Below are 12,038 nucleotides of genomic sequence, written 5' to 3' on the forward strand. Positions count from 1 at the left end.
GGAACTGCGTCATTCCGTGCCTCGCCCCCTTACACAAGGGTATCATGGGCGATTGCTGATGTGGAACCATTAGGAATGGGGAGGCCTCCTCTGCATAAGTCGACGTTTCTAGAAATGCAACACTCCTATTCAGAGGTTACACGGTCAATTGAAAAGACCAGGCAGGCGTGGAACAACCAAGATTGGGCGGTGGAAAAGATGCAGGGGCCAAAGCTAAGCTGAAAAGGCCTCAGTGGGGTTTTTTGCAGGATCCAAGCAAGGGTGGGCTGTAGAGAAGCAGAACAGTCACTTCATATGCCAACTGAACTGAGTACTGTCATTAAGAGAATTACTTTGCAGGCTCTCCACACCACTGGAGTCAAGCTATCCTGGCTGACGAAGCCTGATAGCCAGAAACCGGTCCTTGGATGCTTGATTCCGGTCTGGGAAAGACATGGCTTGGTAGTTCGGACTGGACTGTTCCCATGAGGCACAGGGTCAGAGCTGATTTGCATATAGCCAGTGTCTAACCCAGGGTGGTGTGGAGTGCAAAAAAATGACGGATTGAGGCCCAGATCCTTGTACTGGGGTGAATGTATGACATTATTCTACATTCTGTCCATCAACTGTGTTTTTTGCAATTAATAGAGTTACAGCAGGCCCCTAACTAAAGCCTAAAATCAGAAAAGGTTCCCACGTCCAGGCAGGGATGGCATCAGTGTGAGGATTCAGAAAAGGACTGATTTAGAGGTGAACTACCTAAGCATGTGCAAAGGGTGCATACTTATTCCAGTAAGCTGAAGTCCTTCCATCCCTCCAAACCCGGCATCTTCGGATTCTTCTCACTGAAAGAAAGTAAGCCACATCTACACCAGCACAAGAACAGGTACTACAATGCTTCAAAAGCTGGTCTCTATCAAGGGCACAGAGCCAGGGATAGCAACGAATACAAATATGGTGAGACTAGCTGACTTTTACTCTCATACTACATGTAACAGAGAAGAGAACTAATGACGGGATCTAATTCTAAGACAAGACGTGAACACATATTTAGTCTTCAGGAGACTGCTTCTGCAGGAACCGTTGACCTCTGTCCAAGATTTGTGCTCTGAGCACCAGAACGCTGTAATCAGGAAGTAGTATATACTGACCCCGTTATAGGTGTCTTCGGGATCCATCCTGCCACCCTTGGAAGTGGCTGCTGCCTCAGGCAGTGCTCATATCCAGGGAAACTGCAAGCACGTCCACCTGCAAGAGCAAGAATGGAGTTGTCAGCCCATCTGAGAAAACACAGCACTAAGGTGGCCAAAGTGTGCAATGGTTGAGGGAAACAAAGCATGACAGAGGCGTGTGGGGGCTTAGGTGGGATGGAGAATGTACATTTATAGGTGTATATATTGGGTGGTCCAAGTTATGGGAGCCGGGGAAGAAATGACTGACTGTGAAAGGCACACCCAGAGGGAGGGATTTACACCTGCAATGTATAAGGGATAGTTTGATGTATATTAGAGTAGATGGAGGTGGGTGGTGTGGGTCAGAGAAGGGCAGAGGTGTACAGAAGTGGCCCTGCAACAACCAATCACAGAACTGGCGAGGACATATGACAAAAAGACGTTTGAAGCAATACCAAGCCTAGAGTGCATGAAATGTAGAGAGTTCTTATGACGAGTAAACAGCAAGCTGCTGATCATCTTGGCACATGGATATAATATTTCACTTCTCTTACAAGACATAGCTCTAACGCAGTGTTGCAAGAGCACTTTAGCTTAGCTATTTTACTCAACCATGGAATAGTCCACATGCTATGGCACCTCCCTTCATCATGATATAGACAACAGGACAAAAATACAGTCTTCTTGGAAGAGGGAAAAGGCGCACACTCAGGTCATTTTGCAGGAACCCCATAGCCGCATTGTCATCCGTGCATTTAGGAGCCCCTTCTACTTAAAAATTCAACAAACAAAAAAACGTATCTTAGTTTCCCCTTATTGATTTGATATAATGTTGGTGTAATTATATTGATTAATTCTTAATCTATTTGTCAATTTCTGTTTAAAGTGGTTATTGTTTGGCATTTATACAGTTTTGGTACTACATAAATACATTTCACATTGCCCTAAGTTAAGCCGGTCTTCTCTGTGTCCTTGCAACCAGGGGGTTGAGCTCAGGGTGATTTAGTGACTTTGAGGCTTCACCCTGACCAGAGTTGTGCTTATTCCTTGAGAAGAAGCGATACAAAAGGGGATGATGGACGGAGCGTTTGAGCAAATCAAACACTCACCCCCAGTCAACTGATCTGGGTTTTATCCATCACCATTCTTTAGCCCACTCAGCCACCCCATTTCAGACATGGCTATATGCAAATCAGTCTGACCCTGTGCCTCATGGGAACATGCCAAGCCATGTCTTCCATGGACCGGAAACAAGCATCCTGAGACCGGTTTCGGATTCATAATCCTCATCAGCCAGGCTATCTTGAATCCAGTGGCCAAGTGAGCAAGGGACTCACGTCTGAGCATACCCTGCCACACTTAGGGCGAACAAAGCGATACTTTGCCACTGGATTCAAGCAAGCCGGGCTGAAGACGGCTGTAATGCCAGAAACCGGTCCTCGGAAGCTTGTTTCCGGTCCAGGGAAGGCATGGCTTGGCAGTTCGGGCTGGACTGTTCCCATGAGGCACAGGGTCAGACTGATTTGCATATAGCCATGTCTGAACTGGGGTGGCAGAGTGGGCTAAAAAACGGTGATGGATTAAACCCAGATCTTTTGACTGGATGTGAGTGTTTGATTGGTTCAGATGCTCCGTCCATCACCACCCCCTTTTGTACCGCTTTGGCCGGCAGGGTATGCTCAGACGTGAGTCCCTTGCTCACTTTGCCACTGGATTCAAGCAAGCCGGGCTTCAGACGGCTGTAATGCAAGAAACCGGTCCTCGGAAGCTTGTTTCCGGTCCAGGGAAGGCATGGCTTGGCAGTTCGGGCTGAACTGTTCCCATGAGGCACAGGGTCAGACTGATTTGCATATAGCCATGTCTGCACTGGGGTGGCAGAGTGGGCTAAAGAAGGGTGATGGATTAAACCCAGATCTTTAGACTGGGTGTGAGTGTTTGATTGGTTCAGATGCTCCGTCCATCACCACCCCCTTTTATTCCTTGAGATGGGCAGTCGCCCACCCCAAATAATAATCCAATAGGACAATCATTAAGCAAAACAAAGCACAGTAGTGCAAGGATCTTAGGGATGGGAATGAATTGACACAGTCATGGTCTTGAAGGTATTTTTCAAACCGAAGAAAACATTAGGACCTTAGCTAAACTGTCTTTTGAATAGATTGCTTTGAGCTGCTTTTTAAAGGTGATGCAACAGGGGGTTGTGTGAATGGTTGGTGGAAGACATTTCCAAATACTTTTGGCATTTCCAATGAAACACGGTTTCATATATTGATCTTGCTTGAATGTGGGAGAATCAGGGATAAGGGACTCTGACCTATGGAAACAGAATTAGCCCTAAAATATCAAAACAGGACTATTTCGGGACAACCGGCACAAGTCTAGAGGTTGAGCAGACCCTTACGCATAGAAGCAAGGCCCATCAATAAAACAAAAACTGGGGTACAAAACAAGCCCATATCCAGAGAACGCGGACTAGCTTGGTGGTAAATAAACATAAGAAGTAGTAAACTATCCATAGCCATACAAACAGGACAAATACTTTGTAATAGAAACCAAACTCTACAAAATAAAAATAAATAAAAAAAAGATTGGTAGTAAATCTGCCCAGAATAAAGTCATGATTGGCCTTGTTCTATAGAAATAGAAGGATCTGTTGGCTACCCAAAAGGAGCGGCAGGCAAACATGGTGAGCATGTTACTACTGAGATGGTCACAGTTTACAGGGCAATTATATGATGAGTTGAGAATTTGTATGTTCATCTTGTGTTAATGAAATGACCTAACATAAGGTCTGACTCAATTATATATAGGCCCAACTCAATCCTGACTATTGGAGGTTGCCATCTTCCCTCTCTCAAACATTGGAAGTCGCTATCATTCCCGATTTATGCAGAATTATTGTAATTTCTGCTATTAAATGCAGATGTTGCTTGACCGTATCTTTTTATGAACTGTGAAAGCATTTGATTGACACGTATACAACCATCAATGTGGCATTTGTCTTGGTCAAATGTCTACTTTTCATCATATCAAGGTCAATTAAGAACACAGATATATAATCAAAATAGTGTAGTATGAATGGAAGTCTTGTCACCTTATAAGCTCAGAAGTAAGCAACTAGGAAGCAAGCGAATAATCTATGTTACACATTCTTAGACTTATGTCAGAAATTCCAATTTCTCGTGAGATTTAGTATATAAGGACAACCACTAGTCAGGAGAGGTCCTTCACGCAGATTATCGCCAGAGATTCTGCTAGAGACGGTCTCACCTACTGTCAGCATACTTCGTACCTTTCACAAACGAAATTCTACATCTCAGCCAAAGCCTGAAGCTGATAATGGAGAGTCCTGGAGAAAAACAGACCGACTGCTCCCGCAGGGTGTTTGCCCATCGCGGGGAATACGGTCTCCACGCCTTTGCTTATGAAGACAGTCTTACTGTAAACAAGGTATGCAGTGCATCTCGTATCTCTAAGAAACTCTAGACTGCAAGTCGCCCTCCCTTCTATGCTCTTTTTTTTTTTTAGTAAAGCACAGAAGTAGACGTTAGGGTGTTAGGTTCTAGAGAACATTTTAAATGACATTTTAACAATGCTAGAAATGTTCATTTTATTCTTGTTATTTATAACGTGCCTTCTTGATGTTTTTATAAAACTTGGAGTAGTTGTTTTAGATGTACTGAGAAACAAATTGTTCTGTAGTAATAAATACTTTTAACTTAAGTGTTCATTCTTCTTAGTACACTTTGGTTGTTACAATGAATAACGTAATAAGGTTTGTTACGGTTTCCACTGTGCCCCTATTCGTTTATAGGATTGTTAGTAACCCAAAAGGAATACTTCTATGTCAACTATACACTAAATAGTATTTTGTGGATCTACAATAATCGATCTTCCACATTCATTGCTGGTGCATTGAACCAAGTTCACCCGTGGGTGGGAAAGCACACCTTGTAGGGTTACCCCAAGTCGTCACTTATGCAAGATACCCACTAAAATTATACAATTCCATTTAATTAATTTAATTATGAAGCAGTTACCTGAAAAACTCCAAGGTACTGAATAGTTCATTGCACGAACAGAAAAGAAAACAGGTTTAAAGAAAAGCCAACCCAAAAAAAACACAATTTTCCACAAGCCTTTAACAACAAGCATTAGCAAAGTCAATAGGCCTAGCCGTAAACAACAAGTATTCTCAAAGTCCATAAGTCTGACCTGTAATATTCAACTGCAGGGCTATCGGTTTTATCAATGCTTGTTTGATTTACCAATCTAAAATTGTGTTTAAATGTAAAAGCAACTCATTGGCAATGTTGGTATGGTAAAATAGGTCAAAATTATAGCAAAGATGGCAACCTGTGCATGCTAACACAATCAACGGTGGTCATCTTGGAAAAGTTTTTAATAAAACACAACAAAAAGCATTCAAAGATGGCCGTCCACACACGCATGAATGCCACCTTGAAATACTGTTTTGATTTTTTTTTAATTGTTGTTTAAGAATGGCAAAGCCCATTTCAAGATGTCCGCCACTAGAAGTGGCAGGATGAAATGTTGTCTACTCATTGCCCATGCTGTGTATGAGGAAGAAAAGTAGCAATGACAATGTAAGAAAACAATTGATGAAGACTGCTGATCAAAAGCCTTTATATGCTATTACATTATATTTTGTTTAAAAACATGGAAAAACAGAGCCTGGGAAAAGTCTGATAGAAAAGCTAAAGAGGTCTCAAAAGTCAGACCTAAAAATGAAATGTCTTAAGAGCCATAAAAAAACCTCTAGTGAACATCCAATGCTCTTAATTTGCTCTCTAATGTTGTCCAAAGCCTAGGAGAACCAAGTATCAGAAAGAGCGACCTCGTGTGCGAGCTTTACTCAAGAATATGCAATAAAGATTTAACATTCATTCAGGAAGAGACAAGCAGAGATGAAGTTAAGAATTAATTAGAAAATGGCAACGCTCCAATCCATAAAAACAGGAGGAAGTCATAAAACAAACAAAACTAAGAGACAACGCGGAGTCACTGAAAAATTACTAGAAGCTAAACACTTAGTGTGTATGCTTTTAAACCAGAATATAGCAATGGGGACAGGGTAAGCAGGCATCCACTAATAGTGTGCGCAAGTAAACCGACTACTGTCATGGAAACAGGACAAGCAGGCATCCACTAACTGCGTGTTCTACTAAACCAGACTATAGCCATAGAAACAGGACAAGCAAGCCTCCACTAATGGTGTGCGCTTCTAAACTATGCTGTAATCCTGGAAGGATGACAAGCTGGCCACCACCCTGGGCGTTTCTATACCACACTGCAGACTTGGAAGGAGGATAAAAAGGCAACCACTGAACACACACACTCCTAAACCACCCCAGGAAACATGCCACATCACGCAGCAAGGGGCAGAAACGTGCTCAGATAACTGGAGAACCATGGGCAAGAACAAACAGCAGAAGACATGCCACATAACCCAGCGAAGGGCAGGTACAGTGAGAACTGTGGGCAGGAACTCTGAGCGCCAATGGAAGGAACCGTGAGAGACAAGTGCAGGTAAAAAAGAGACTAAGACATGACCCAGCAACCAACAGGAGATGAAGGGCAAGTACAGGTCACAAAACAAAGAGATAGGGACTCACCAACAAAATGGAATAAAGGACCATGGGATTGTAATATTTTACAGTGATACAGGGAACCTATGGTGAGGGGAGGGAGTCTACTGAACGATAGGGCATCTCCAAACCTCAGGGGTCTACCTTACACCCATCTGCAAACATGAGAAGATGATTTACTTGTGCATATACTACCCTACAATGATTTTGTATATGGGGTCCGGGGCCTCTACCCCCAGATTAGTTTACACCAGTTAGTAGCTGTTGATTCATTTATTTTTCACTACCTGTTCCAAAGGTGGGCCATTAATCTGAGATAATAAATTTCTGAAAAGTGACAACTTTTTGGGATTCACACAGCGATAAAAAATCTGCTTTCCTCCAAAGTAACACACCTACGACAGTTTTAGTGTGATGACCTCGAAATGTGTTAGAAGCCAAGTGAAAAGCAGAATAGGCATAGCAATACTAAAATACTGATGCTTCGAACTGGGAAATAAGGCTCAGAAAAATAGGCCTTCAATATAATGTTACTGGACATTCATGGCACACACCACACCGTACGTAGAATGAGCAGAGCCATAAACATCCAATGTTCCCATGCGATGCATGATAATCGCAGGTTACGTTCAAAACACGTCTATGTTTATAACAAACCAGAATGAACTCTGTTTAAAAAGCATCATTTAAATATGTCGATCTTTAGAACAGTTAAAAAAACATAGCATATTAGCATAAACGTTAATTGTTGTGATTCCTGAAAAAATATGCAAGAATGTTCTTTTCATGTTCTACAAAACTTGGAAGGTATTGATCCAGGTATGTGTCATGGGGCCTCCGTGTCCTCACAGGAGAGCTTGACGTGCACAGGTTTCTATGGTTAATGCACAAAAACACTCTTTCTCCAAGAGAGGTGTCAGTCATTTGCCTCTAAACGGGAAAAAGGTCAACTCTCACTGCATCAACACCATTCTATCAGATGTTGAAACCAATCGTACATTATAAGCTAACTGGTTCACTTCCTTCCTCCAAAACAGAACACAAAAATTCAAGATCAATCAATCTTTATCCAAGCCCACCCCAGTCACTTTGGGGTACCCAGGGATCTTCCCTCTCCCGGATACTCTTCAATCTGTTTATGGAACCACTCACCGAGCTTCTCAACTCCTCAAATATCCAAGATCACATGTACACCGATGACACACAACTCTACATTAAGGTCCACTCACTTGAAGACATCAAGTCCCTTAATTCAACGCTCCAAAAAACAAAGACCTGGCTGGCAAAAAAATCACTTAAAACTAAACACCCTCAAAACTGAAGTCCTCTTAATCGCTCCCTCCAGCCAAACAACCATCATCCGAGAGTGGATGCAGCACCTAACAGCAATCAACAGTCAACCTGTCATCATTGATTCTGCCAAATTGCTAGGAATAACCCTGGACAATAAGCTAAATATGCAGAATCACATCAGCGCTGCAACTAAAGGAGCAAAATTTCAGATGAACAGCCCGAGAAAACTGAAACCTTTCATACCTGCAAATGACTTTAAACAGGCAGTTCAAACTCTAATAATCCCAAGAGTGGACTATGGGAGTGTCGCTCTCAATCAATGCAGCTGCTGGACTCATCACAGGCTCCAAAAGAAACTGTCACATCTCCCCTGACATTCGTGCCCTCAACTGGCTACACTTTGAGGCCAGAATCAATTTGAAAATCGCCTGTATGACACACAAGGCATTCAATTCCAAAACCCTGAGATACTTAGCGGAGAAATCTGTACTATTGGGTGGTAACAGAACTACTAGGAGTTCTGATAATCTTCAACTGAAACCACAACGATTTTCCAAGAAGAAATCATACAACCGTACTTTCTCAGGAATGGCTCCCAGGATTTGGAAAGCCTTGCCCCCAGAAACGAGACTGAACCTGTCCACTGCTTTTTTTTTAAAAAGAAGTGAAATCGATTCTCTTGTCCAACTTCACCAGAACTTTATTATACAATCTTGTAGATATGTGCTAGTCTTTAATAATTACCACTACTACGTTCACATAATTCATTGTATTTTTATGTATATGTCTATCACCTACATTTGCCCTGTAGAGCGCTCGGATACCCGTAAGGGTCTTGTTCGCGCTATACAAAACCTTCAAAATAAAAAATAAATAAGTGAGGGGATGGGTCTCAAGTAACGGGAAGACTTCTTGTACGATGTCAAGTACATTTATGGTCCAGATTACTCTGGCAAGACCATCTTTAGGTTTCGCCTACACACACCTGCTACATTCCAAAAAGTAAGAGTCCAAATAAGTGAAAAGGTTGAAGTTTATTGGAGACGGAACAGTACGTGCCTTAAAGCTAGGCAGAACAAACTCCTCTGTCCCAGGATGCGGAGACAGAACCTACATCAATGTACAGTTGGCCAATGCCACAATTAAACACAAACAGTGTATTAAAGGGGTCTACCCAGGATATAACATATCTCCCTCCTGAACAAGGCAAACATTGAAAGTAAAGCAAACACTAGTAACCATATACAAAAGGTATAAGAATTAAAAAAAAAAATATATCTATATATATATATATATCTATATCTATATCTATATCTATATCTATATCTATATCTATATATATATATTTAACAAAATTTGTGAGGAACCCGTCTAGAACGAGCTTCGTTTTTTCACCCTCGATGCCACAGATGCATCTTGACCGTCCTTGCCATAAAAAACATGCGACTGTGCTCTAACACCACCCTCACTCTTGGCCACTCTCCTGACTTTCCAAACTTTTCCATCCTAGGTAACTAAAATGTTCTGATTTACTTTGACCATACGTGCAGGCCTACCAAACCTGGAGACCCCTTTGTCTAATATTACAAGTTTGCGAATCCTGACCCAATCACCCACCACAACAATTAGGCTTCTTGACTCTCCACTGAGCATCACAGGCATGTTTAAACTTTTCCTGTTTCTCCTTCACTCTTAATGTCACACCTTTTTTACTTTCCTCACCACCCTTTCTATCTTGCCTCTTTCTAAAGCACCATGGACACAATTTGGAGACCGGTTCCTTCCCCTTTAAGAAAATTAAAGGGACTAACCTCAGTGATGGTGTGAGGAGTCAAAAGCAGATCACCAGCCATGGCATCCTACCAGATTTATTTAGTAATTCTACCCAAGTTTCCAGACATCACTATGCTATACCACCTGTTACTTCAGTCTCATCCATTTCACGATCACCTTCATTCATAGTGCAAGGTAACCTGGACAAACGGTCCACTGTGACATTTTTCTTTGCAGGTACATATTTCATCCTAAAATTGAACTCCTGTAACCCGGACATCAAACGTGCAGCTGTAGCATTATACCCCCCTCCAAGAGACAAGATTCCCACTAGGAGCTTGTGGTCAGTCTTCAATGTGAAACGAGATCCCCACACATAATTACAGAAGTGTTCTACTGCCCACAAACAGGCGGGCAATTCTTTCTTTATCACAGTAGCGGCTCTCTGTATTGCTGAGTGTGTGGGAAGCAGATGCTACATTCCACTTCTCCTTCCACTACACGGTTACAAAACACGTTTCACTCCATAAAGGCTTGCATTACAGTCTTTGATCACATTAGAAGGTTTTAAAGTTGGTGCTTCCAACATCTCTGCTTTCATTTGATTAAATATTGTCTGTTGTCTCTCCATCCAAACAAATTCCATGTTCTTCCTAGCTAGTTCCTTTAATGGTTCCATTTTGGTGGCAAAGTCCCTGATGAATTTGCTGTAGTATTCACACATCCCTTAAAATGAAAGCAGCTTCTCCTTACTGTTATGCGCCGGTGCCTTCAAAATAGCATCAATCAACGACCATTTAGGGATCATCCCTTCTTTTGATAAGGTATGCCCCAAATACTCCACTGTTTCATGGAAAGGTTTACACTTGCTTCCTTTGAGAGTCAGACCATGTTCCTTCAATACCCCACACACTGTCCTAAAGTGCTCCGAATGTTCATACACATTCTTGGAGAAAATTAGAATATCTTCCTGAAAACATTTAACATACGCTCCCATACCATTAAAAATTTGAAACGTTGCTCTTTGAAATACAGAAGCCGCTGATGGAAGGCCAAACAGCATTCTTTTCAACTGAAACAACCCCTGCAGGGTGATAAACACAGTTAAACTCTTAGAATCCTTGGTTAGTTCAATTTGGTGGTATGCTGACCTAAGATCACGGGTGGAAAATATAATGGCAGCTCCCAACATGCTCACAACTTCATTAATGTTAGGTAGCAGGTGACAATCTATAATAATGTGGGCACTGAGTGCTCCAAGGTCAATGCACAGCCTCAGAGTTGTATACAGGTGTAACCCATCAGATCTATTAAAGAACCACCAAAACTTTAGGCCACAAAATCTGACTCCTTTAAGTTAGCTTTAGCAACAAAATCTTTAAATCTCTTTCGTAAATAGTCTTCAGTGATTATGGTACATGGAGGCTCTGAATTGGTCTTAGGTTCCAATTCCTTGCCAAGAATCTGGACCTTGCATTTAGGGGGTTTCCTCACTTCTTCACTCATCTCCAAATGTGTTAACATAAGGTACAATCCCTTTTTCCTCCTTCCTATCTTCTCCACACGCACATCTTACACAAGACACTTATCCCACACTAACAGATTTCTCTTTTGCAACATAAGCACCTTTCTTCTTGTCATCCTTACAAACAAGAGCAAAATGTCCCATCCTGACACATTTATTGCACTCCTTCCCAATGGCAGGACACTGAAAATGCGGGTAGAATTATTAACCACAAATACTTCATCCACGGTATTCTCTGTTCTTGGCTTTAGTATCTTGTACTGACTTAATCCATTTCTTCGATTGCTCCAAAGGCCTTAGCCATGGTGATGGCCTTTTTCAAATTTGGGACCCTCATCACCCATAACTGCTCCTGCATTTTTTTTTTTACTTTTCACTCTAACAATAGTTTGATCCCTGACCATTTTATCTCACATGACCCCAAAATCACAGTTCATGTAAAGTGCACTCAACGCTCTTACAAAATCATCAAAAGATTCTGTATCACTCTTGTGCCCTAGTATAAAATGTAAACCTATTCAACGCAATACTAGTAGTAGGTTTAAATCTGCATTCCAAGCGTAACAAAGGCTCCTCGAAATTAGAACGTTCCCCTACTTCCTGAATTTGGGGTAAAGTTATGAATATAACTAGTCCCTCGGATCCTAAACAATGAAACAATATGATGTTCTTGCTCTCAGCTCCAAC

At 41.8% G+C, this 12,038-nt stretch overlaps 1 protein-coding gene across 6 annotated transcripts in view; it reads right to left on the minus strand.

Annotated features, from left to right (window-relative positions):
- ARHGEF1 (Rho guanine nucleotide exchange factor 1) overlaps positions 1–12,038 on the minus strand; it is a 459,136-nt gene that overhangs the window by 279,686 nt on the left and 167,412 nt on the right. For all 6 annotated transcript variants that reach the window (XM_078651355.1, XM_078651350.1, XM_078651354.1 and 3 more), the window contains exon 2: positions 1,131–1,227. In XM_078651355.1, coding sequence (XP_078507481.1) covers positions 1,131–1,157 — 27 coding nt within the window. In that variant the 5' untranslated portion in view covers positions 1,158–1,227. The remainder of the gene's footprint in view (positions 1–1,130; positions 1,228–12,038) is intronic.

The sequence above is a fragment of the Lissotriton helveticus genome, chromosome 7 (genome assembly GCF_964261635.1).
Source record: "Lissotriton helveticus chromosome 7, aLisHel1.1, whole genome shotgun sequence".
Taxonomy (NCBI): domain Eukaryota; kingdom Metazoa; phylum Chordata; class Amphibia; order Caudata; family Salamandridae; genus Lissotriton; species Lissotriton helveticus.